At 45.1% G+C, this 27,412-nt stretch overlaps 2 protein-coding genes across 3 annotated transcripts in view; one reads left to right on the forward strand and one right to left on the reverse strand.

Annotated features, from left to right (window-relative positions):
• LOC106549970 (metabotropic glutamate receptor 6) overlaps positions 1-2,542 on the forward strand; it is a 50,838-nt gene extending 48,296 nt beyond the window's left edge. The window contains exon 11 of one of the 2 annotated variants that reach the window (XM_087710762.1): positions 2,391-2,542. The gene's annotated coding sequence lies outside the window, so the exon portion shown is untranslated. The remainder of the gene's footprint in view (positions 1-2,390) is intronic. The other variant, XM_087710763.1, reaches the window with a different exon arrangement.
• Positions 2,543-12,963: 10,421 nt separating this feature from the next.
• On the reverse strand, positions 12,964-27,401 carry ZWINT (ZW10 interacting kinetochore protein). The gene is made up of 10 exons (XM_087707924.1): positions 27,278-27,401; positions 25,466-25,565; positions 25,252-25,363; positions 23,577-23,743; positions 22,048-22,104; positions 21,298-21,449; positions 19,089-19,260; positions 18,865-19,004; positions 16,430-16,589; positions 12,964-13,099 (listed from the first exon to the last, which is right to left on the reverse strand). The coding sequence occupies exons 1-10, from the start codon at positions 27,340-27,342 to the stop codon at positions 13,019-13,021; spliced, it is 1,206 nt and encodes a 401-aa protein (XP_087564050.1). The 5' UTR covers positions 27,343-27,401; the 3' UTR covers positions 12,964-13,018.
• Between the last annotated feature and the right edge of the window lie 11 nt (positions 27,402-27,412).

Consider the following 27,412-nt stretch of genomic DNA (forward strand, 5'->3'; position numbering starts at 1 on the left):
CCGTGGGACTCCGGGCGGCTTACAGAGCAAGATAAAAAAACATTTAAAATTTAAGAATAAAAATACAGTTGTTAAAATTACACACCATCCATTCTATCTAAGTGGGGCTGGACATTAATCAACAGCCCCAGGCCTGCCAGAACAGCCAGGTTTTGGTGGCTTTTCGGAAGGCCGGGAGAGTGGTGAGGGTCCGGATCTCTACGGGTAGATCATTCCACAGGGCCGGCGCAGCTACAGAGAAGGCCCTCCCCTGAGGGGCCGCCAGTCGGCATTGTCCGGCCGACGGCACCCAGAGGAGGCCCGACCTGTGAGATCTTATTGGTCGTTGGGAGGTATTTTGCCCTCCCCGAACCTCCGTGTGCGCCCTGCACTTACCTGCATTCAAAATGAACCGCATGGGGACTCGTGGGAGGGGCAGGGTGGGCAGGGCGGGGCCAACCAGGAGTGGGATTTGGGCATTCTCTGAACTGCATAGAATCTTAGCTAGATGTTCTCCCAAACCCCTGCGAACCCCCAGCAGCCCACCCCTAACTTCAGCAAAGTACACCAAAGCTGCTGCTCATCAGTGGAAGATATTTTTAAATGTTTTTCCATTCCTTAGTTTAGCAATGGAAAAGGTACAGTGTGGAGGCCACTTTTGGTCCCTCGATATCTCTTTTGAACCCCCTCGGCAAAGGTGGCCAAGAATGCTGACTCATTTTCTACATTTTAATGGTGTTTCAAATGGGTGCCTAAAGCATCATTGGATGTTCAAAATAAAAGGTGGAAGCAAAAATAGAAGGATGTATGCTCAGTGACAAGCAAATACCAAAGAAAAGATAGATTTGCTCAGCCCATTTTGGCTTCATCAGGCAAAATTCTACTCAGGCCAGATTGGATAGAAAGGTAGGACATTTGCTTGGAGTCACCCACCAGTTGTGTTTGCTGGTGATAGGTGATAGGTGATAGGTGATAGGTGATAGGTGATAGGTGATAGGTGATAGGTGATAGGTGATAGGTGATAGGTGATAGGTGATAGATAAGATAAGATAAGATAAGATAAGATAAGATAGATATAATTTTAGTTACAGTTATAAAAACTAATACAAACAAAACTCAGAAGAAAATTAAGAAGAGAGAGTAAAAATGCAAAGAAAGAAAAAAGTAAAAAGGAATCAGTGAAATAAATGAAAAAATTCTCCAAGTTATGTCCAACCTATGACATTATGAAATATTAATACGTACATACATACAAAATGAGCAAGAAGTCAAAGGCATCATAAGTAGCTAAAGCTAAGAACCATCCTGGCCACACAATCAAAAGTCCCAGCTATAAGAATCTGGTTTCCCAATCTGGCATCCTTCAGGTTGCTTGTAAATAATGGGAAGTGAAGTCCAGTACCTTGGAAAGAGATGGTAAGATATTCCATGCGCATTTGCACCTAAAAAGGCTGCGCATGTGCACAATGTTAGAAAAGGGGGGGGGATTACATTTTTGCAATGAAGGTTGTTCTGCGTATGTGCCAGAGGTGGGTTCCTACCAGTCTGCACCTATTCGGTAGAACCGGTTCATCAAATCTACCAAACCGGTTAGAAGAGGTTCCACCAGTGGACCCGGAAAGCAGGCCACACCTACAGAAGGGGTTCCAAAAATTTTTGAAACCCACCACTGAAACACACACACACACACACACACAGACTGACTGACTGACTGACTGACTGACACAGAGAGAAAGAGAAAGAAAGAAAGGAAGAAAGAAAGAAAGAAAGAAAGAAAGAGAGTGAGAGAGATATGAAAGAAAAAAAGAAAAAAGGGACAGAGAGACAAAAGGAAGGGGAGAGAGAGAGAGAGAGAGAGAGAGAGAGAGAGAGAGAGAGAGAGAGAGAGAGAGAGAGAACACATGGCCAGCAAGCCACTCCCACCAGGTCACATGGCCGGCAAGCCAATCCCACAAAGGAGGCCACACCCACAGAGTAGGTTCCAAAAAATTTTGAAACCCACCACTGGTATGTGCAGAACTGAAAATCAAGATGGCACCGACGACGATAGAATCGGTTCGGGGGCGTGACTGGCTGAGTTGCTACCTACTCGACCGAACCGGTCCAAACCGGTAGGAACCCACCTCTGGTTATACAACTAGGTGCTCTAATTTTGATGATCACCTGTGACCTAAAATACAGATAACAGATGGATGGGAGAGAAAGTGAGTGGAGCAGCCCAGGGCTGTCCCTAGTTCACACAAAACTGTGCAATCTTGGTTGTAGCAGAGTCAGACCCTTGCCAGGGTCATTGTCTACAAGCCTTGGTAGTTTGGCTGAATCTTTACTCCAGATAAGACCCCATCCCAAATTCCTTCCTCTCAAAGGGGGAGGTGGCCCCCTCTGACTCTTCTTTTTGTATCCCCCCACAGATTTCCCTAAGGTGATGTACATCAGCTACACAGAACTGACCATGGTGCCCACATGACCGAAAAGGAGAAAGGGCTTAACTTGGGGTGGGTGGGAAAGTGAGGAGGGTGCGAAGGAGCAGGTGAGCTGGGTGGGGAAAGCTTTTGGGGAATGAAGTTCATGTGAGGGGTTCGTGGGTGGGCACATTAGGAAATAAACCTGTATTTTTACACTACTTGTCTTTTATATATGTATATACCTTTTTTAAAAAAAATCCAGTTTCAATTTGCAGAAACTGAATGCTCAGATGCATTCAGGACCCCAAAACCAGGATCTATGATGATAATCCTGCAGAACATTAGGCACTTAAATAAACTATTTGTTACTGGGATAAACTATCATGCTGTCAAATTACAGAGGTTTACTTCAGCAATGGCTTCAGAGCAATTTATAATGAGCCGAGGTGGCGCAGTGGTTAGGGTGCAGTACTGCAGCCACTTCAGCTGACTGCTTGCTAGTTCTGCAGCTCGGCAGTTCAAATCTCACCGGCTCAGGGTTGACTTAGCCTTCCATCCTTCTGAGGTGGGTAAAATGAGGACCCGGATTGTGGGGGCAATATGCCGACTCTGTAAACCGCTTAGAGAGGGCTGAAAGCCCTATGAAGCGGTATATAAGTCTAACTGCTATTGCTATTGCTAATTTATCCTGAAGGCCCAAATATTGGAAAAAAGAACTTGCCCCCTTTTCCTGCTTTCTTATTGCAAAGATGGGAATAGGACTTTAGATAATGTCCTATTACACCTGCTAATGGTTATTTTAAGATTTATTTATAAGAGGAAAACAAAATATAGTTGGATCAAATAATTTAATCCTACCGTTTGATACCTGTGTTCAAGAAGATGTGGATTTGATTCTGAGCTCCGACATTCTGTAAATGAATGAGTGAATTTGCAATCACAAAACAACAAACCCAAAGAAATGCTATAAAAGCAGTATGGTTTTTGCTCCTTGGTTATTTTATTATATTTTAAATTTCACCTTTCGGATAATAAGAACCTTGGGATAAAACATATTATCCCTCCTCTCTCTGGGTGTTTAGGTTCATAACATTCTTTTATGGTAACGTAAGTTAACATAATGTGACTGAAATGATGGTTGAATAAAATTTCTCCAGCCATTTCACAAAACATGGTCATTAGTCATAGTCATGTGGTCATAGTCTTGTTCTAGTTTGGAATAAACACTGACCCCCATCTTGGTTGATTTTGAAAAGTTAAGAAAAGTTGAAATAGATAGTATGCTATACATAAATGCCATCTATATACATGCAGTATGTACCGGTATATACCACACTTGGAATACTGTGTCCAGTTTTGGTCCCCACAACACAAAAAAGATGTTGAGACTCTAGAAATAGTGCAGAGAAGAGCAACAAAAAGGATTAGGGGATTGGAGGCTAAGCCATACATTGGAACGGAGAATGTCTGGTCTAACAAAGAGAAGGACTAGAGATGTTAGAAGTCTTCCAATATTTGAGGGGCTGTCATAGAGAAGAGGGGGTCAACCTATTCTCCAAAACACATGAAGACAGAACAAGAAGATATGGATGGAAGCTTAACAAGAGAGATCCAACCTAGAATTAAGGAAAAATTACCTGTCAGTGAGAACAATTAATCAGTGGAATGGCTCACTTCTAGAAGTTGTGGGTGCTCTCCATCACTACAGGTTTTTAAGAAAAGATTGGACTGGTATTTGCCCAGAATTGTAATAGGTTTCCTGCTTGACGGGGGCTTGGACTAGAAGACTTCCAACATCACTTCCAACACTATTACTCTGAATAAAGATGGGAGCCCATAAAGAATTACTGGGGTGATGGTTAGGCTGAAAAACCTATTGCAAGGCTGCCATGATAGGCCCATTTCCAACCTGTTGAAAATAATTTGACATGGGGGTATCCAGGAAACCCCAGGAGTTGAGTTCCAAACATTCTAAATCTAGAGTGTAAGAAAGGATAACTGAGAGCCAGCAGTGGATTAAACAGTGACCTTCTAGGTAAATGTATTTTTAAAAACTGTAATGCAAACTTGAAAAAAAATTCAGTGTGGATGACATTTTTGTATATGCCAACAGCATCACAAAGAAAAGATTTGGACTTGCCACATTATTCCTTAGTCATTTTTTCTTTTACTCATTAGCCTCCTCTGAGGTGCTGCCTAGAGACCACTTCTAACTTGATTGTTGGTGCTCTCTCCACAGCTAAGTCCCACATTGCTCTGCTAAGCTTTGCAGGTGCAGAATCTCATGAGCATAGCCAAAGGTGTAGCTCCTATTCTTGCAGATCAAGGGGTAGCTTCTCCTTTGATGAGATCTGCAGAGGCTCAAAGGTCATCAGACCAAATATGGAAGGAATCCTGGAGAAACCTCCCATGGATTGGAAGAATGCCTCTTATAAGGTGTGGAATTTCCACTAGTTGCTGGATCAATATTGCCTCCACCATCTTATGAATATCCAAGAGATTAATAACTCCCACCCAACCCCAATTCCAAGTCTTGCAATTAATTATAAGAGGGGAAAAAACTCAAAAAATTTAGGACTAAAAACCAGTTCAAGCATTTCTTTTATTTATTGTTCTAATCTCCCCATTTTATCTGATTCAGGATTGAGATCTAGTTCTAAAGGTTGCACATTATCAAAATCTCATTAGAGCACCTCTGATGTGAAGTATTTATAATTTAACATCCATTACTGTTTTATCATTTGAAAGGAAGGTCATGAGGGATATTTTCTTTGTAGTCAGGGCGACGGAGAGAGAGAAAAAAACAACTGGCACTCTTGTCAACTCGAATCTTCCCAAATAAAATGATTACTTACTGGATTGGATTTATATCCGCTCTCCTCCAGGCGTTTAAGGTGATGTACACAGTTCTCCCTCCTCCAATTTCACACACTCTCTCACACACACAATATAACAATGTGAGGTAAGTTGACAAGAAAAAGCATAAAACTCTATGTCACCCGTAAGACTGAGCCTCTAGCCTAACATTGTCGGTGAGAGGCAAATGGCTGAGGCACATTTTTCCTCTAGCTACTTATGATGATGTAAACCAAAAATGTCTTGGTGGGAGTACGGAAGATGTCTCTGCCGGAAGAAGATCCAGGTCTTCTCCCCTGAAAGGCAATAAGAACCATCAATCTCAACTGAAAAAGGACAGGGTGCAAAGTGATAACGCAGGGTTTATTATTCCCATGTTACAACCTCACCATGATCTTTGTCCAGGGTTCCACATCACCCTCATCTGATCTCCATGCCTTCAGCCAAGCCATACACCATCCAGAAATTCCTGGCAGTCTCCACAATGTAGTCACTTGCCCATTTCGTTCTTGAACAGATCAATTGCCTTAAACTGATCAACTGGCTTAAAAGGTTCGCCGAAACATGATTCTGGTGAGCAAGCAGATGCTTCTCTCTATGAAAACAATCTGCAAATGCAAGCTTGGTCGCCTTCTAGGTCACTGATGGTGAACCTTTTTCACCTTGGATGCCAAAGCACACACGTGCCATCGTGCACACACACTCATCTGCCAAACCCCATAATTTAATGCCCCTGTGCCGTGCCCCTGTGCATGCATGCATGATCCCCCCTGCTGCCACACGCATGCGCGCACGGCTTTCTTGGAGCCTGGGGAAGGCAAAAATGGCCTCCTCCGCCTCCCCAGAGGCTGGAAACGGCCCGTTTTCTGACTTCTGGTGGGCCCATTATGTCCATTTTTCACCCTTCCCAGGCTCCAGAGGCTTTCTAGGAGCCTGGGGAGGGCGAAAACAGGCCCAACACGCAAGCTGGAAGTTCAGGAACAGACTTCCGGGTTTCCCGTTGGGCCTTATTTTTCCCTCCGGAGGTTTCAGGGGAAAAAAAGGGGGAAATGGCTGAAAATCTAGGCCAGAAAACAGCTGGCCAGTGTGTGCATGCGCACTGGAGCTGACAGGGCAATGCCTCGTGTGCCCTCAGAAATGGCTCCATGTCAGTGGTGGGTTGCTCGTCCCGTTCCAACTGGTACGTTCCAGACCGGTAAGGAGCGCAGGCGGGCGTGTAGGCCCTTCGCTGTTCCCGGAAGTTACTTACTTCCGGGTTCACCAACCAACCGGTCCACGCAGACCGCTGCGGACCGGTTGAAACTCACCTCTGATTCATGTGCTACCTGTGGCACGCATGCCCCAGGTTCGCCATCACAGTTCTAGGTGATGGACTCTAAATCCCATCTATCCCATGTGAATAATAGTCAAGAGAGCCAAATTTCTGGGGGGTTTTTAGGCAGACATGAAGCTATAGTGACATAATCCATGGAAGTTTCCTCTGACCCTCTGGACTGATATCCTTCTTGGGCATTTTAAAAAAAAAAGCATTTCATGGTGAGAAACAGCTACACAGGTGTTCTTTCCGATGGATGTAAACTTGGTTTTAAAATACTCCCACTCCTCGCACCTTGTAAAATTAATTACATTTCTGCTCAATCCCAGGGGCCAGGGAACATATAAAAGGCGTAAGGATTCCTCAAGCACCTTCCGATGTCCTTTTAACGCTAAAATTAGTCCTAAAATACGCAAGCATGTCCTAAAATAAAAAAAGCTTTGGCCATTATGAGGAAGCATAAAATGATGAGTGGAAGAACAAACTGTAGCAACCCTGGGGAGATGAAAGCAGCTCTGGAGAATTTCCTTTTGTTATGACAGAAAAGACTCAAAAGGTTAGTAGCCTGGGCATGTTCTAGAAGGCTGTTAACAGGAGCTGAAAGACCCACAAAATGATGCTGGCCCCCAGGAAACAATGGAACAGCAAGGACCATGGATCGAAAAGAGACAGAAGATGGGAGGGGGAAGAGAGAAAAGCTGCAGAAAGTTAGTTAAAATAGGCCGTGGCACGACAAAACCGCGGTCCACTAAAGTGCGCCCGATTAAACCACGTCGCTGATGTCATCAGCAGCGCGATAACAGCGACCACGGAGAAAAAAGGGCGCTTTAAAAAGCGTTTTGAAAGCAAGCCGATTCAAGTTAAGGTAAGGGTTAGGTTTGGGGTTAGGGTTAGGGTTAGGTTAAGGGTTAGGGTTAGGTTTAGGGTTAGGGTTAGGTTTAGGGTTAGGGTTAGGTTTAGGGTTAGGGTTAGGGTTAGGTTAAGGGTTAGGTTTAGGGTTAGGTTAAGGGTTAGGTTTAGGGGGGTTAGGTTTAGGTTTAGGGGTTAATTTTAGCTTTAGCGTTCACAGCGTGCTTTTTTCGTCGCGCTGTGATGACGTCAGGTACGCGGTTTCGTCGAGCGCGCTTTAGTCGAACGCGGTTTTGTGGTGGAACCAAAATAGGCAACTCAATTCTCTGATCTGGTATCAGTTAACAGTGGTGTTCCTCAGGGCAGGGCCTACACTTATCCTGATTTACCTAAATGACTTATGTGATCAACTTAAAAGTACCTGCGTTCTCTTTGCTGATCGACGTAAAATTCTTTAATGCTACTCAAAATTCACTTGCTTTGCAAAATGACATTGGCCACGTTCTCCAATGGTCATCCGTTTGGCAGCTTCGAATTTCGGTTAAGAAAAGTTGCTTTACATATTGGAAAGCAGAACTAGAATATAAAGTGTAAGTTAGAAGGTATTGACCTAGGACAGTGTTTCTCAACCTTGGCGACCTTAAGTCCTGTGGACTTCAACTCCCAGAATCCCCCAGCCAGCACAGGGGGATTCTGGGAGTTGAAGTCCACAGGACTTAAGGTCGCCAAGGTTGAGAAACACTGAACTAGGATCTAGGAGATGACCCTCATTTTGTTAAAGATCTGGGTGTACTCATCTCTAACGATTCATGTTCTAAAGTTCATTGTAACAGCATTGCTAAAAGAGCGTTAAAAGTTGTGAATTTAATTCTATGAAGTGTCGTCGTCCCCCGGAAATATTGTATGGCTTACTAGACATGTGACAGGGACACCAGTGCACTTATGGAAAATATTTTTGCACACACCTCCAATGACACCCAGTTCTCTTTTGCTACTCTTGTCAATCATTCCCATGGTCCTTCCCCGAGTCATCAAGTGAGCCTCCTGAAGGTTTTTATGGCACACTTGAATACTTCATTGTGTGATCCAAACAGAAACTGCTCATTTAGACTTTCCAAAACTCCTAGTCCAGCTAATAATTCTTGTGAGGGTAAGCAACCCCCACAAACATCTTTTTTTTTAATTTAAAAAAAAGGAAAGGTGAAAATAAAAGCAAGCTTAATTACAGTCAGCTAGAAGAGTAGCTTCTCTCAAGTGTAACGGGATGAACATTCAAGTCTGCTAAATCATTATTACCCACTTGATCTGCATCCTGTCCTTCAGTTCAAACGCCAATCATGTTGGAAGTATAATTGGGAAACAGGGCATAATTTGTAAGAGGAGAAAATATGTCATCTGACTGATTAACAGTGAAGGAAATATGGGCCGAGGTGGCGCAGTGGTTAAATGCAGCACTGCAGGCTACTTCAGCTGACTGCAATTCTGCAGTTCGGCTGTTCAAATCTCACCGGCTCAGGGTTGACTCAGCCTTCCATCCTTCCAAGGTGGGTAAAATGTGGACCCGGATTGTTGTTGGGGGCAATATGCTGACTCTGTAAACTGCTTAGAGAGGGCTGAAAGCCCTATGAAGCGGTATATAAGTCTAACTGCTATTGCTATTGCTAATATTGGTAGCCATTACTCATTCCCAGTGCCAGATTTCAAATGCAGCATTTGTGAAGGGAATCTGCTTAAAAAAACAACAGATGTGAAGCTCCAGTGTGACAAATCTAGGACAGAGATGGGGAACTATGACCCACTTTATGACTTGTGGACTTCAACTCCTAGAATTCCTGAGCCACCCTTGCTGGCTCAGGCATTCTGAGAGTTGGTTCTCAGGTCATAAAGGGACCATAGTTTACCACCCCTGATCTAGAAGCCATCCACAACAAACCCTTTTCTAGAGTACCAAACGTACAGCATCTGTATTCCCTCCTTGTACTCAAAACTGCAGTTAACTCCAAGAACAAGAATTTAAAAGCTCTGCTTAATATTACATCTTAGGAAAAGGACCGTTATGACTACCAAACATCCTTTCAACTGAAGCACCTACATGTAGGCAATTTAGGAACACTAAACTCTTATCCACTTCCACTTGCTTTTTCTGACACAAGGAGCAGATAACTTGCCTCCCTGTTTCAATAACTCTCAGCCCTTTTATCACCGAGAAATGTAACTCTCAGCTAAGTTTGAAAAGGTTGAGAAGACTTCACTGGATGGCCAGCCAAAGTCAGCCTTCTAATCAGAAGAAAGGTGGTTAGTTATGCAACTCTACTGCCTATTGAGCGATTCTCGAGGTAACTTGCAGTTCACAATCCAAAATTAACCATGTTGTTAGTTGCGAAGTCATGTCCGACCCATTGTGACCCCATGGACAATGTTCCTCCAGGCCATCCTGTCCTTTATCATCCCCCAGAGTCCATTCAAGCTCCCGCCTACTGCTTCAGTGACTCCATCCAGCCACCTCATTCTCTGTCGTCCCCTTCTTCTTTTGCCCTCCATCGTTCCCAGCATTAGGCTCTTCTCCAGTGAGTCCTTCCTTCTCATTAGGTGGCCAAAGTACTTGAGTTTCATCTTCAGGATCTGGCCTTCTAAAGAGCAGTCAGGGTTGATCTCCTCTAGGACTGACCGGTTTGATTGCCTTATAGTCCAAGGGCCTCGCAGGCATCTTCTCCAGCACCATAGTTCAAAGGTCTCAATTCTTTGGTGCTCAGCGTTTCTTTTTTTATTGAAAAGTTTTAATAAGTTTTACAAGTATTTTCCCTTCCCCTTCCCTCCCTCGACCCCAGCCCTACCTCCCCTCCAACCCTCCCTCCCCCCAACTTCCCAGAGCAAAATACAGGGTATAAACATTTAACAATCATACACTAACATAAGCTAACTATAGCATCCTCCCTCCCTCTTGTACTTTAACTCCCCTTTTATTAAGCTAATTTTTGGTGAATTATAACATTCCTTGTTCATTCATAAGCTAATTGAAATTTCTTAGTCCAATATTTATTTTGAATGTAGTCAATCCATCTTTTCCATTCCAACTTGTATTTCTCATCTAAATAGTCCTTCAAATATGCTGCGATTTCGGCCATCTCTACTAAATTTACTACTTTTAACGTCCATTCTTGAATAGTAGGCAGTTCTTCCTTCTTCCAGTACTGTGCCACCAACAATCTTGCTGCTGTTATTAAGTTCAAAATCAATTTAATCTCTATAACTGTACAATCTATAATTATACCTAACAAGAACAACTAAAGAGTGAACTTTATCCTCTTTTTTAAAAATATTTTGAATAATCCACCGTATTTTTATCCAAAATGCTGTAACTTTTTTACAAGTCCACCATACATGATAATACATAGCGTCAACACAGTCACATCTCCACAATTTGGATTATAAATTCGGGTACATACAAGCTAACTTTTTGGAATCTAAATGCCATCTATAAAACATCTTATAAAAATTCTCTCTCAAGTTTTAAGCTTTCATAAATTTTACAATTCTTGCCCAAATCTTTTCCCATGTTTCCATCATTATTAAACAAAGTTATTAATACTTTTCTGCCATTCTTCCAAACTTGCATCATTTTTTAAGTATTGGTATCATTTGAAAAAGAAATAAAAACTTAGGCAAAACATTCATTTTTACTACAGCTATTCTACCCAGCAAAGACAATTGTAATTTTTTTTCCATTTATTCATCTATGTCTGTATTTTGTGCCATAATGGTTCATAATTATACTTATATAATTTCCCATTATTATTCTTTTTGATTTATCCTGGAGATGGTGGGTATCCAGCCTTTAATACGTTACTGTAAAAATCTCTTGCCTTCCAAACTAAATTAAGACGATATCTTTCTCCTAAATAATTCACCACCAGTCCGGGCGCTCAGCCTTTCTTATGGTCCAACTTTCAAAATTCACCATAGAATTACCATAAAAGCAGTTGTCGTCTAACTGAAGAAGTTTCTCCAATTCAAGTCTCTTCAAAAGAGAGCTGTCTTCTCACTTTCCAAATGCCAAGCAAGTGGGGGCAAACCTAATATTAAGGGGCGTACTGTTCCAGCCATGTCATTCCCTGGATTCCCATCCCCTAATCACTTGAGGTAGATGCCCTTTCCTGTCCACTCAGCCTTCCAATGACAGAGAGCAGGAACAGAAACAGTCAAACATCAAGAGCCCTCAAGAGGATGAATTTCATGAGGAAGTGTGGTACAATACTGCCACCACATGGCAAGAGGCTGAACTTCGCTTCCAACAAGTTGCTCTGCTAGAAAGACCCACTGTTAAACCTATTTGAATGAAGCAATAATCTCAATATTATCGATACCATAGTGTGAATATTTACATTTGTCAAATTAGGTATTCATATTTACCCAACTATAAAGCTTTCATATTTTATATTGGTTTGCGCATTTATATTTATCAAATGTCATCAAACTTCAGAATTTGGGGAATATTGGCAATTCCAGACAACTGCTTTTAATGTGCTGAAGTCTGAATATTTATTAGAAATCTACCAATGAGAATTGAAGTTATAGATTACATTGGTCTACAAGGAGGAAGCCTCGGAAATGAAAGTAGCTAAATTTTGCCAGAACTGGGTCACTAATAAAGGAAAATTAAGTTCTGAGTATTAATTGGCTCCAGTTTCAAAGATACAGCTGCGGGTCAAAATTGCATCAAAATAATTCAAAATTACGAGGGGAATGTAGGATGATGCTCCATAACTTTTCTGCAAAATGTGATATAACAATGAGAATGGCGCCACACCAATCATTATAAATTTATCTTTTTATTGATACTAATGACATAACTTTCCATTCATTTATTGGTTGCTCATTTGCATGAGAAGCTGACAAGTTCTAACATCAGATTAAGCGACAACTTTCCATCTTTATTCGGTATCTAAAATGCACTTTTTGGCTTTTCTCTTGTGAAAACTGCAGTAGGATCATCCCTGGGGGGATTCCAGCAGTAATTTGTGTATCATAAGGGATCAGATACGCATAAAAATCTCATTTGGATTAGTTTACATTCCCCCCAGCTTGTAATGTGCTCCACATAAACATGGGTGAAAAAAATTATTCCTTATCAGTAATTGTCTGAAAAAAAGAGACAAGAATTACAAGATAATGAAACAAACCTTGCCTTACAATTAAGTCCATCGGATAAATGAGAGCTAGAAACCTCCAAAGAGCATTTTATTGATCAAAGGATTTTAGATGTGCAACAATGTGGAGATGCAATGTACTAGAGACATAGACTATGGGGGACTAACACTCAACCAGCCATAAAACTATGTCAGAGTAACAGGCAAGTAGGAGAACTCGAAGAGGAGAACTGGAAGCTAAATTCAAAGCAAGCAAGAGTGAAAGGGGAGGGAAGTGGAGGCTGATGTGGCCCAAAATACAACATAAAAACAAACAAATACAAACATATATATATGTATACACAATATAACTGTCCCGGTTAAATTCAATTTCCTTCTTCTTCAAAAAGATATCATAAGGAGACCTAAACGAGTGATATTGGCCTTGATCCTCATCAAATTACACAGACATAGGCAGTAGTAACTTCTCAGGTCGGAGAGGGAGTTTTGAAGTCCATAGTGCTCAGGTACACCAGCCAATTTTGCAGTGAAGGTTTTTCCTGTGGGGGCTGCAAGAAAGAAGATGTCGAGAAGTCAGGGTAAAGAATAAAACAACATAGGAAATCCTAAAACTGAAGATTTATATCTGGGGACATAAATAAATATCGTATTTTTCGGAGTATAAGATGCGCCCTTTTTCCTCAAAAAAAAAAAAGGGCTGAAAATCTGGGTGAGTCTTATACATCGAATACAACATTTTTTGCCTCCCAAAACCCCGCCCCCTTCACCAAAATAGCTGTGCATAGCCTTATGGAGGCTTTCAGAGAGCCCCTGGGGGCTGGGGAGGGCAGAAATTAGCAAAAAGTGGGCCGTTTTTGCCCCCCCCCCAGCTCCCAGCAGCACTCTATAAGCTTCAATAAGACTATACATGCTATGCGAGCTGTGAGTGCCTCCACCTGCATACTGGACCCGTGTCCCTCCTGGCTGGTTGCCAACAGCAGTGAGGTGACACGAAGCTGGATCCAGGCGGTTGTTACCGCCTCTCTTCGGGAGGGGTACTTCCCCACCGCGCTCAAGACAGCGGTGGTAAGACCCCTCCTGAAGAAACCGTCCTTGGATCCAGCTGTTCTTAATAACTATCGTCCAGTCTCCAACCTCCCCTTTGTAGGGAAGGTTGTTGAGAAGGTGGTAGCTCTCCAGCTTCAGCGTACCTTGGAGGAAGCTAACTATCTTGACCCCTTCCAGTCTGGCTTCAGACCCGGTTACAGCACAAAAACCGCTTTGGTCGCATTGACTGATGATCTCTGGCGAGCTAGGGATGGAGGCCATGCTTCCATCCTACTTCTCCTGGACCTCTCAGCGGCTTTCGATACCATCGACCATGGTATCCTTCTGCGACGACTGCGGGAGATAGGGGTGGGCGGCACTGTTTTGCAGTGGTTCTCCTCCTATCTCTCGGACAGGTCGCAGTCGGTGTTGGTGGGGGGGCAGAGATCGTCCCTGAGGCCCCTAACTTATGGGGTGCCGCAGGGTCGGTCCTATCCCCCCTACTATTTAACATTTACATGAAACCGCTGGGCGAGATCATCCGAAGGCACGGGATAAAATACCACCAATATGCGGACGATACACAGTTGTATCTGTCCGCCCCGTGCCAACTCAATGAAGTGGTGGACGTGATGAGCCGGGGTCTAGAAGCCGTTAAAGACTGGATGAGAGCAAACAAGCTGATACTCAACCCAGACAAGACCGAGTGGCTGTTGTGTTTTCCTCCCAAAAATTTGACCAACATACCATCACTCAGGCTGGGGGGACAAAACTTACACCCCTGAGAAAGGGCCCGCAACTTGGGAGTCCTCCTGGACCCACAGCTGACTTTTGACCACCATCTCTCAGCTGTGACCAGGGGGGCATTTGCCCAGGTTCGCCTGGTGCGCCAGTTGCGGCCCTACCTGAATCGGGAGGCCCTCACAACAGTCACTCGAGCCCTTGTGATCTCCAGGCTGGAATACTGTAATGTGCTCTACATGGGGCTGCCCTTGAAGAGCATCCGGAGACTTCAGCTAGTCCAGAATGCGGCCGCGCAAGTGATCGTGGGTGCACCACGGTTCGCCCACATAACACCGATCCTCCGTGAGCTGCACTGGCTACCTGTCGATCTCCGGGTGCACTTCAAGGTCCTACTCACCACCTATAAAGCGCTCCATGGTAGTGGATCTGGCTATTTGAGAGACCGCCTTCTGCCAATTACCTCCCTGCGTCCCATCAGATCGCATAGAGTTGGCCTCCTCCGTATTCCATCCGCCAGTCAGTGCCGACTGGCGACTACTCGGAGGAGAGCCTTCTCTGTTGCGGCTCCGACACTATGGAACAATCTCCCCGTGGAGATTCATACCCTCACCACCGTCCAGGCCTTCCGCACAGCCCGCAAGAACTGGCTAGCCCGTCAGGCCTGGGGATAAGTCTACTTTCGCCCCTCCCGAATGCTGAGTGAATGTTGAGTTTTACTGTTTAATTTATTTTTGTTCACATTTCTTTTGTATTGTCCTACACTCCCTTTCCTTTTTGATTGTAAGCCGCCCTGAGTCCCCTCAGGGAAAAGGGCGGCCTATAAATGTCCAATAAATACAAATACAAAATACAAATTCTTTGACAGAAAATGGGGCTGTTTTTGCAAAAAATGGGCCGGGTTTTTGTTTGTTTTTGCCCCCCCCCCCTGGAACACTCTGCAAGCCCCCCCACAAAGGTATTCATGCCTTTAAAAAAAAACCAGGCCCTTTTTCATGAAAAACGGGCCGTTTTTGGGAGTTTCCTTCTCCAGCACATGGACAAATACACCTGGAAACATCTACCTACCTACTTACTCTCTCCCCCTCCCTCCCTCCTGTATTTCTCTCTCTCTCTCTCTCTCTCTCCTCCCTCTATCTACCTACTTACCTACCTACTCTCTCTCTCCCTACCTATCTACTGTATTTCTCTCTCTCCCCCTCCTTCCCTATCTACTGTATTTCTCTCCCTATTTATCTCTATCCCTCTACCTACCAACCTATCTACTCACTCTCTCTCTCCCTACTTACCTACTGTATTTCTCTGTCTATTTTTTTCTCTCTCTCTCTCCCTTTATCTACCTACCTACCTACCTAATTACTCTCTCTCTCTCCCTATCTACCTAGTGTATTTCTCTCTCTTTCTCTCCCTCCCTATCCCTCTATCTACCTACCTACTTTTTTTTTAATTTGCCTCTTCAAAACCTTGGTGCGTCTTATACTCTGAAAAATAGAGTATGTTCAATTTTCTGCAAGGTGGACTATTAACAGCATGTTGTTACTGCTTTAATAGAAAACATGTAGCCCTCTTTGAGCTTTTATATAGCATGGCCTCCTGCTAAAAGTGCAAGATCCAGAAATAAAACCAGAAAATAGAAATGGAATTGCCTGAAGCAGGAGTGGGAAATTGTTGCTTCTTCACATGTTGGGGAAATACAGTGACCAGCAGACACAGACAGTGCAGCCAAAGGCTGCTATGTTTTGTTTTTTTAAATTCAGCAGACCAAGAGTGTTATGGGTTCTTTATCCCTGGCACAGTGAATTATCACTGTCTTTAAAAAATCTCAGCATCTTAAGGACAATAATAGCTATTATTTCAATCCCTTCCTTGAGTTCTGGGCTTGATCTGCTTCCTTTGACTGGCAACTAAGAAGCAAAGAGAATCACCCCACAACGCAGACAGAAGCAAAAGAATCTGGAATGGGTGAGGCCGCACTGGGATTCAACTTCACCATTCCATTACTAAAGTAGCTCTAAAATACAAAACTTTTGAGAAATTGAAATCTATTTCCAGGCCACGTTAAAGCCTTGATCCTTTGCCAGAAGGCAAAGCAGTGACCGCAGTGTACTAACCTTGTAGGAAGTCACGTCAATTGTGCCTTGTTGAGTCTTTATTGAGAGAAGGCGAACCTGCCCGCTGGCTGGATATCCAGATTCCACGTAGAGGCTGCAAGTTGACGAAGGGTTCAAATAACTGAGCAGTCTCTTCCCTGGCTGCCAATCAATTGCAAAACTGGGGGAGAGTGGGGGGGGGGGGAGAAAAAGAGGAGAAAAGCTTAACATATCCGAGGGAATGAGGAACGGGGTCTCTGCTTAGCATAGCATGCCTCATGAGAATGGCATGACTGCAATTCTCAAAGTAGGGGCAGTCCTCATTGAACCCTAAAATAATTTGTTGCTAAGCAAGACAGTTTTGCCCCGTTTTTACGACATTCCTTGCCGCAGTGGTTGTGAATCACCACAATTGCTAAGTTAGTAGCATCGTTGCTAAGTGAAGCTGGCTTCCCCATTGTCTTTGCTTGTCAGAAGGTAAAAAACAAAAGGTGATCAGGTGATCCCAGGATACTGCAACCATCATAAATAGGAGGTAATGGCCAAGTGTTTGAATTTTGATCATGGGATCATGGTGATACGGCAACGGTCATGTTAAAATGGGCATAAGTCAATTTTTTCCATGCCATAGTGTTGTGGCCCGGCAGGAGCCATCGGAGCTGCCACCAGACTCCGACAGTGAGGGGCCTTCTGAGTTGGCCCTGGAGGATGTGGAGGACCCTGGACAGGGTTCCGACTCCGAGCAGGGCACAGAGAGACTGGTTGACCACCAGGTGGCGCCTGAGCCTTGGATCAGTGGGGAGGAGACAAGAGTGTGATCCAGAAACCACCTGTGAGTTGTTCCGGGATGCACGCTGAAGAAGGGCTACTCATCAAGAACTGCGTAATTACAGGAGGTAATTATGCTCAGTTGATGCTCATTAAGCTCCTCTCCAGATTATAAAAGAGACTGCTTGTGCCACGCCCTTCTTGCAGAAGTCAATGTTAGGGACTAACGAGAAACAAACTTGGCAGCCTGGATTGCTGCCAGAGTTTGTTTGAATTGCTGCCAAGGTTTGAAGGACTTGCTGCCAGAGTGCTTATCTCTTTGTTTATGTGGCTTTCAGCCAACGAGAGTCTGGACTTATTAAAAAACATTCTCATTTACGTTTGTCTCGGCTTTTGTTCTTGGACGGAGGAGGGGGGTCAGAACACCATAGTATGATCACTAAATGAACTACTGTAAATCAAGGATTATCTGTATGGGGTTGGGCCTATGCCAGGAATCCTCAAGTTTATATTATTAGAGCAGTGATGGCTAACATTTTCATATCTGCCTGCCAAAAGCATGCGCACACCCATAATGCAATGCACGTGCGACATCCCCTGTGTGTACCCCACCCCTGTGCATGCGTGCATGACCCCCTGTGCGCCCCACCAATGCGCATACATGGACACTTCCCTCCGTGCATGTGTGAACATCTCCGTGCCCCACCAACTGTGCATGCGCAGCAGAGACCTGAAAACCAGCTAGGCGGCAGGAGGCACGCATGATTGCGCGGCGGAACTGAGCTGGGGCAACAGCTCATGTGCCTGCAAAGGGCTCTGTGTGCCAGCTTTGGCATGCGTGCCATAGGTTCGCCATTATGGTTATAAAGCTATGCTTTGCTCTTGTGAATGTTATGCACCTTCAAGTCAGTGTTGACTCCTGGCAACTACCTGGATTAATTCCTGCTTTTTCTAGACAATATTTCGGGAGTGGTTTGCCCTCGCCTTCTTCTTCCTGGGTCTGAGGGAGAGGGACTGACCCCAGGGCACGCATACAATTAAGGGTTTGGGCACGCCCGCGCACGATCCCCCTGCGCTCTCCCCACTTTTGGCACGTGATGGGAAAAAGGTTAGCTATCTGTTGTGGCCCAGCAGGAGCTGTTGGAACTGCCACCAGACTCCGACAGCAAGGGGCCCTCTGAGTCGGCTCTGGAGGAGGTGGAGGACCCTGGACAGGGTTCAGGGCGCAGAGAGGCTGGTTGGCCACCAGGAGGCACCTGAGCCTTGGACCAGTAGGGAGGAGACAAGGGAGTGTGAGCCGGAGGCCAGGAGTGAGGTGATTGCGCTCAGCTGGTGGTCAATAGGCTCCTCTCCAGACTATAAAAAGCTACTTGTGCACACGCCCCTCTTTGCAGAAGTCAACGCAGGATTGAATGTCGGAGGACATTACTGTGAGCTTGGCAGGCTGAATTGCTGCCAAGCCTTATCTGTGTTTATTGCTGCCTGAGTTTGTCTGAGTTGCTGCCAAGGTCCTTATCTGTTTGTTCTGCTTGGCTTTCAGCCACCGAGGTTTTGGTTTCTTGCTATTAAAGTACATTCCAGTTAAGCTTGTCTCGGCAGTCATTACTGGACAGAGGAGGGAGTCAGAACAGCTATCATTGCCTTAGGCCTTATGGAGCAACACAGCAACAACGGATGAAGGTGCTCACCAGTTCTGCAGCAACTCGATCTCCGCCAAAAGCTGTGCTTGTTGGGAATAGCTGTGCTGCAGTTCCAGGAGGAGCCCTTTGATGGTGCTGCAAGTCCCCAGGGGAAGCTCCCCAGAGAGAAGGAAAGAAGGGCTGTCACTCTATACAGAGAAGAGAGAGAGAAAGGTCAGGCGGGTGTTCCGAGCGCCCTAAATCCAGTAGAACTCACTTCCCGCTTTTCTTACCTGCAAAGTGACATTGCCATCCTCCCCCCAGTGTAAATGCAGCTTCAGACCATGAGAGGCAGAAATCTCAGGCTGGGGTTGAGAAGTCAGCTCCACCTCCATGTCATTCTCTGAGACGCAGATCACCTTCACCCCTTGCAAACTCTCCAAAAGGCATCGGAAATCAGAGATTCTGCGCATCATAAAATAATAAAAACATACAGTCCACAATAAGCAAGGGAGAAAAAGAAAAACACTTGAAGCTAATTCTCAAGATCACTCACAGTGGAAAGGCTTAGATCAAACTCAAGGACCACGGGCCAGATCCAGCCTGCAGGGTGCTTAAATCTGGCCTATGGGGCCGGCCTGGAAATAGCAAAGGACCAGCCCATAGTGACTCTGGGAGCCAAAATGGGGTATGGGTGGGGGCAGGGAGGTGCTCCCCTGGGCCCATTTTTGGCCTGGATGGCCTCCTGCAGCACTTTGCTGGCTGAAAACGGGGCACAGGGGGACGTGCTCGCCTATTTTGGCTGGCGAAGTGCTGTAGGAGGCATCCGTCACGTCTGCACTCACCCCACCACCCCCGCAACCCGCAGAGAACTACAGTGCTGATTCGGCCCTCGAAGAAATCCAGTTTGACTCCCCTGGTTTAGGTGGATTCCCAGCCACTCACCCACTTTTAAACACAGGAATGGCGCCGAGGTGGCGCAGTGGTTAGGGTGCAGTACTGCAGGCCACTTCAGCTGACTGTTATCTGCAGTTCAGCGGTTCTAATCTCACCGGCTCAAGGTTGACTCAGCCTTCCATCCTTCCGAGGTGGGTGAAATGAGGACCCGGATTGTTGTTGGGGGCGATATGCTGACTCTGTAAACCGCTTAGAGAGGGCTGAAAGCCCTATGAAGCGGTATATAAGTCTAACTGCTATTGCTATTGCTATTCCAGGTTTTGCAATCTGTTATACCATTTTGTTCAACCGAGCAGTTACAAGTAACTACAAAAATAAAGCTCGTAGCCTTATTTAGTAACTTCTCTGGCTTCTGGAATAAAAGTAGGTAACACTCCCACAATTTCAAGCACTTGGTGCTTTTATCAGCAATTCAGATTGCATGCAGTGCTTTTTCCAAAATAGCTGTAAAGGCTGCAAACAATTAAATCATGCATATATTTCCTTTTCTGCCAGGATTTCCATTTTTTGCCTCATTGCCTCATAATCCCACAAAATCCCTCTTACACCTGCACTTACCAATACCCTATTTTGTATCTTGTTCACTAGCACACGTAAGTGCACTCCAGAGGTGGGTTCCTACCAGTTCGCACCTATTCGGTAGAACCGGTTCGTCAAATCTACCGAACCGGTTAGAAGAGGTTCCACCAGTGGACCTGGAAACCTACATAAGAGGTTCCAAAATTTTTTGAAACCCACCACTGGTCCTTGGATATGATTATTCTACACTATCATGCTCATATTTATAAAACTCAGGGCCTCTGTGAAAGGTAAGGATGACTACTGCGTTTGTGGTGCAATCAGAACATTGCATGTGTTGAAGTTGTTTTAACGCAAACCAAAGATGCCTTTTAAAAAGCAAGTTTACATCCTATTCTTATGCATGCCAGTGCTGTGTGTGAGGTAATTTAAGGTGGTTCTGACAAGTGTCGTCAGCATCTTCATATCCGGTCACATGGGCGGCAAGCCACTCCCATCTGGTCACATGGGCGGCAAGCCACTCCCATCCAGTCACATGGGTGACAAGCCACTCCCACAAAGGAGGCAACACCCACAGAGTAGGTTCGAACAATTGTTGAAACCCACCACTGGTGCACTCACATGCCTATCACCCCTGCAGTGGTGGGTTCTGGATCCCAGTGCAACCAGTACGGTGCAAAGGGGCTGGGCGTCCACCACATGAACGCGCGCAGCATGCATGCACACACCCGCAGCGCCCGCATGCATACTTACCAGCTGCGATGCTCCAGCTGCTCGATGGAGAATCACGCAGGCGCAGTACGCTCCATACACGTGTGCGGAAGCCCCAAACAGCTCAAATATCGGTAAGGAGGACGGGCGTGCGGGCAGGCCCTCCAGAGTACCGTACCGGAACAGTACCTGGTGCTCCCAGCAGGCACCGATACGCCCGTACCGGGGCGTATCGGTCGTATCCCAACACTGCACCCGTCACATGTAATTTTCGCTTGGCAAATAGACATTAAACTCTGCCATTTCTCTCCTCACCTCTGCATTTTCTGCGTTTTCTCTTGCCAGAGCCTGGTTTGCTCCCCAACCTCTGCCTGCAAGCACTCCAATTCCTTCTGCTGCTTCTGCATCCTGTCCTGCAATTCGGCAACCTGTTGCTCTAGTTGCTGGTGTCTCTCTCTCAAGAGCTCCTGTGGGGAAGGGGGGGCAGCAGGAGTGGGGGCGCAACAGGAAGCAAAAACAAGCCAATGAGTTCCACTGGCTGCTCTGAAAGAACCGAGATGGCAATTGGTCTCCGGATACGCTTCAAGGTGCTAGTCGTCACTTATAAAGCCCTTCATGGTATTGGACCTGGGTACTTGAGAGACCGCCTGCTGCCAATTACCTCCATTAGACCAATTAGATCCCACAGACTAGGCCTCCTCCGAATTCCATCCGCCGGCCAGTGTCGACTGGCGACTACTCGGAGGAGAGCCTTCTCTGTGGCTGCTCCGACCCTTTGGAACGAACTCCCCGTGGAGATTCGTACCCTCACCACCCTCCAGGCCTTCCGCATAGCCCTTAAAACCTGGCTGTTCCGACAGGCCTGGGGCTAAAGATTCGCTGCCCCTATTTCGAATGGTATGACTGTTGTGCTTTTTAATTATGTATTGTTTTGTGTTGTTACTAAACTGTCTGTATCCCCCCTTCCCTTTTGAGCTGTGAGCCGCCCTGAGTCCCCTTAGGGAAAAGGGCGGCATACAAATGAAATAAACTCAAACTCAACTAATTGATCTGAACAGCCCCCACCTGTTTTTGCAGGTCCTTCTTCTGGGCATTCCTTGTTTTTTCCTCTACCTCTTCTTTCTATCAAGGAAAGGCAAAATCAGAATTAAGTAGATCCCATGGAAGAGAATGTCTACTGCTCAAGGTTGGACTACGGAGTCCTTGATGCTGTCCAAGCATGGTCATTTGCTTGTGGAGGTTTCACTACCTAACTAGATAACACGGTCAGTGCTGCAACTGATAATGTTTCCTATCAGATGTCAGCACTGATGATGTTACCTAGTTGGGTAATGAAGTCTCTGAAAGCAAACAAACAAGCAGTCTTAGAGACCACCAAGGACTCCATGGAATGGGTAGAATTATAGTAGATCGGTTGGAACAAGATAACCTTTATTGTCATTTTTTACTGGGGGCTCACTGGCACACATTAAAAATGAAATTATGTCATCGTCTCTTAAGTGAACACATACATAACTGTTGTGGCCCAGCAGGAGCCGTTGGAGCTGCCACCAGACTCCAACAGTGAGGGGCCCTATGAGTCGGCTCTGGAAGATGGGGAGGACCCTGGACAGGGTTCCGACTCCGAGCAGAGCGCAGAGAGGTTGGTTGGCCACCAGGAGGCGCCTGAGCCTTGGACCAGTGGGGAGGAGACAAGGGAGTGTGATCCAGACGTCATAACTGTCAGACGGCCCTGATCCCATCTCACCCTCCGACGTAGAGCACTCATCAGAGCCTTCCCCAGACTCCAGAACTGGCCCATGTTCCTCCCCATCCTCCTCACTGTCTGAGTCTGCCACCAGCTCCACTGGCGGGCCACAACAGATAGACTTTTCCAGAAGGATGCTCCATGGAATTCAGTTGGGTGTAGGCTCAAGTTAATGAATCTAACATGCTCCAACGGAAATAAATTGACAGGCAGGCTTGTCATGTTCAGCTCTGCTCTCCGTTGTAAAGATTGCTGCTTTTAATTACTGTATTTTTTGGACTATAAAACACACTGGAGTATAAGACGCACCATGATTTTGAAGAGGTAAAGCGGGGCTTGTAGAGTGCTCCTGGGGGCTGGGGTGGGGCAAAAACGGCCCGGTTTTTTGCTCTTTTTTGCCCTCCCCAGCCCTCAGGATCACTTTGCAAGCCTCCCAAACCCTCTGCACGTCCATTTTTGCAAAGGGGACAGGGTTTCAGTAGGCCAAAAATGCTTTTTCAGTGTATAAGATGCACCCAGATTTCCACCCTCCTTGAGGGAAAAGGGTGCGTCTTATACTACAAAAAATATGATAGCATAGTCCTTTGAAACTTAAATTTAATTATTTAGTTAAACCAGTGTTTCTCAGTCCTCAGCATCCTGGCTGGGAACTCCTGGGAGTTGAAGTTCACACATCTTAAAGTAGCTAAAATTGAGAAACAGAGATCTAAACAGAACATCAGGTTATATATATTTTGATAATGCTCTGCAATGCTTAAATATTCTTGGGTGCTGGCAAATATTTGACCACCACTCTGAACCTCAACTATTTTTGTCCCCCAGTATCACTCCCAAGTCAGAAAAGAACCTTTGCTCGGTAGCGCTGCAGAGCCTCCTCCAAAAGCCGAGCCCGGCTCTGGACCTCCTCCTGTTTGGCCAGGATCTGAGGCACAGCTCCCTTGATAGCCTCCACCTGTTGCTGGTAATCTGCTTTGTGCACCTTCCATTGCTTCTTGGCTTCTTCCATTTCTTTCTCTGCAAGAGACCACAATCTGTTTTTGAGCCTGAAATAGCTCAGGAGAATCCAGATGTCAGCTGGGGTTTTCAAACTACCCATAACCAAGAAGATACATAGATGGAAAATAACATTCTGAAATAAGATTCGGCTTATTGAGGCCTGTCATGGTAGTTCCATATAATTTCTAGTAACAGAAGCAGTACATTTCTCAGTTTGCTGGGCGGGATGTTAGTGTGCTCTTGACTGCTTGGGAGGTCACAAAAGGATAGGACTGGCCAGAAAAGAATCAAAATGTTGAACGAGAAAGGCCTGTGGTCTGATCCAGAATGGATCGTCTCAGAGACATGTGTTGTGGCCTGGCAGGAGTTGTTAGAGCTGTCGCCAGACTCTGACAGTGAGGGGGCTTATGAGTCGGCCTCAGAGGAGGACCCTGGACAGGGTGTCGACTCTGAGCAGAGCAAGGAGAAATTGGTTGGCCACCAGGTGGCGGTGGAGCCTTGGATCAGAGGGAGTGTTCAGGGAAACACTCGTGAGTTGTTTCAGGATGCACCCCGTTGAAGGGTTACTCGGCGGAAGGAACAACTGAGTACGTACAGGAGATGATTACAAGCAGCTGTTGCTGATTAAGATCATCTCCTGAGTATAAAGGGACTGTTTGTGCCACGCCCTGGTTGCAGGAGTCAACGTTCTCGTTCACAAATCAAGAGAAACCAACTTGGATAAGTGGCTTGCTAAAAGAAGCCTGTTTGCAGTGCTGTGTGAGTGTTTTAGGACTTTCTGCCAGAGTTATTATCTTTGTTTATTTGGGCTTGCAGCCAACAAGAGTCTGGACTGATTAAACATTCTTTTGTACGTCCGTGTTGGCTTTCGTTCCTGAACGGAGAAGGGGGGGTGAGAACAGACATGCTTCCAATCTTCCAGGAAGGATGGATGTTCATTTATAGTCAGGGTTAAAGTAGCATGTACAATATGCGAACTCACACCAGTTGAATAAAAGTACACACAACTTGCTCAAAACCTTTTCTAGTCCTCCTAAATTTTCTCTGAAAATAGTTCTCAGATGTTGCATGGCACCGAAGACAATAGCAATAGCAATAGCAGTAGACTTATATTCAGCTTCATAGGCCTTTCAGGCCTCTCTAAGCAGTTTACAGAGAGTCAGCATATTGCCCCCAACAATCTGGGTCCTCATTTTACCCACCTCGGAAGGATGGAAGGCTGAGTCAACCCTGAGCCGGTGAGATTTGAACCGCTGACCTGCTGATCTAGCAGTTGCCTGCAGTGCTGCATTTAACCACTGCGCCACCTTGGCTCAGCCAGAGATTACCGCAATAGAAAGCCCCAGGGAACACAGACCTTGTCTTTGATCCTAGCCAGGAATTCCAGAAGATGGAACCAGGATTGAATGATCCATTCTGTAGAACGGCTTCATTTTTAAAATGTTAATGTTAAATAGAAACACTCTTTACCCAAACCACATTTGCATCACACCACTGCATGCAATCTGCTTAGCCCCGATACTCACGAGTAGCAGAGTCAGAGGCATTCTGGATGCGAGGGGCAGAGTCAAGAAAATCCAGAAGGAATTTAAGCACTTGTAGTTGGGTGTACATCAACTTCTGAGTCTTCCTAGTGTTCTGAAAAAGCGGGAATGGAACTAGCTCTTAAGAAACCAGGACAGGGCCATTCATCCAGAACAAAAGACAACATCTTAAAGAAAAAAATGGGCTGTCACTCACCACTGCATGCTCAGCTAAAACCTGGGCTGGTAATTCCAATCTCGTTTCACTCGTGGTTTGATCCTCATACGTCAAAATGTCACTGACCTGAGATAGAAGACTGAAGAGAACATAAACAACCATGATATAAAGAAAACAGTCACTTCCAAATCTTTAAATCTCTTAAAAACACGATTTACATGATTTACCTGCTATGGGGATTCTCCATATTAATTATAGTTTAGTGGCCATGCTACAAAGAAAGTTATCTGTCCTTATCCCCAATGTCACTGTGAAACTCCCAGAAAGCTTCTGAGGCAGACTCACTCTATTTAAAAAAACGGAATAACATATTTTCTAAAAAATGCAGTAGCTGAAATTGTCATTTGTACACAAAATTCCTGGAAAAATATCAGAATACAGAATATCAGAATTGAAAGGGACCTTGGAGGTCTTCTAGTCCAACCCTCTGCACAAGCAGGAGATTCTGGACAAATGGTAGTCCAATCTCTTCTTAAAAACCCCCAAGGAGCGGAGCACCCACAATTTCTGGAGGCAAATCGTTCCACTGATTAATTTATCAAGGTTGACTCAGCCTTCCATCCTTCCGAGGTGGGTAAAATGAGGACCCGGATTGTTGGGGGCAATATGCTGACTCTGTAAACCGCTTAGAGAGGGCTGAAAGCCCTATGAAGCGGTATATAAGTCTAACTGCTATTGCTAACTGCTATTATCTCATTGCCAGATTGCCAAATTTCTGTTTAGTTCTAGGTTCAATCTTTCCTTGATAAAATTTCCATCTGTTGATTCTTGCCCTGCCTTCAGGTGCGTGGGAGAATACCTTGACCCCCCTCTTCTCGGTGACAGCCCCTCAAATATTTAAGACTGCTGACTGGAAGAATCAAAGAGATATTTTCCGTTATAATGGTGGCATTTCTCATTTTTACAAAATGCTACATGTATCTCATTGTGAAAATACACGGAAAAGAAAGTTTTGAGGCCACTTAACAATCCCAAAGCTATTGCAAGAAGAGAATACCAAAATATTAAAGCTATGATTTTAAGAGGATGAGGAAGGGAAGGACCACTGCACTAACTTAATGGTTTTTTATGGTTTTATTTGTATTTGTAGGCCGCCCTTTTCCCTGAGGGGACTCAGGGCGGCTCACAGAAAACCAGGGGAGGGGGGAATACAACATTGAGATTACAACACATAATAAAATAGCAAACAACATGCATACTACATTCGGGCGGGGTAGTTAGATGAATGTAATAAAGCAAAATAAACCTAACATGACTGATGCTTGATAAAAAAAACATAGTTTCTGCAAGAGATTTTGTAATGATTTTAATGGAGATGTTGGTTGTATGGCTATTTTGCTTCTGTAATGGGATTATCTGAAAGCATCACACATTAAATAATACGTCCTGTTCTAAAAATGGGAAGAAGTGTTATTCACAAGACCCCAAGGAATTTTATTTTTCTACAGGAATTGCTTTAAAAAAAAAGTTCCGTCAAGTAATAAAGTTATAAAAATCCTTATCTGTATTCTGGTGCTAGAGTTTCAATGTTTCCTTATCTAAGGGAGGTGATACCAACTATATTTCGGGGCCAAGCTCCATAATTTTACTAAACCAGGTTCCCAAATGCAGCATATGGAAACCAGCCATAGGAGAATGGAAACCTTCTTAAGTCTACAACCTAAAGTTGCCTAACTCTTTCGGCCTCTCTTCTGCAGCTTACTAATGTTTCTCAACTTTGGAAACTTCAAAATGTACGGATTTTCAACTCCCAGAATAGCCAACCGCGAAAGAGATATCACGTGTACTTACTCCACCGCTGTCGCTTCCGCCTCCATCGTTTCTCCAACCGCGGCATCCACGGACAACCGGATCATTATTTAGAACTTCCCGCCTGTCTTTCAAGGACTCTTATTCTCAAGGCGTCCCGCCGAACTCACCAATCCG

Source organism: Thamnophis sirtalis, unplaced genomic scaffold, assembly GCF_051295495.1.
Source record: "Thamnophis sirtalis isolate CommonGarterSnake01/CBP01778 unplaced genomic scaffold, rThaSir2_p1.2 scaffold_3, whole genome shotgun sequence".
NCBI lineage: Eukaryota > Metazoa > Chordata > Lepidosauria > Squamata > Natricidae > Thamnophis > Thamnophis sirtalis.

Bases quoted from the DNA above. Each gene is read 5' to 3' on its own strand.
- ZWINT (XM_087707924.1), bottom strand. From the start codon at position 27,342: ATGATCCGGTTGTCCGTGGATGCCGCGGTTGGAGAAACGATGGAGGCG. The intron at 25,364-25,465 runs GTGAGTGACAGC...CCGCTTTTTCAG, and splicing joins TTTTAGCTGAGCATGCAGTG to AACACTAGGAAGACTCAGAA. The intron at 21,450-22,047 runs GTGGGGGCTGTT...CCTTCCCCACAG, and splicing joins AGAAGGACCTGCAAAAACAG to GAGCTCTTGAGAGAGAGACA.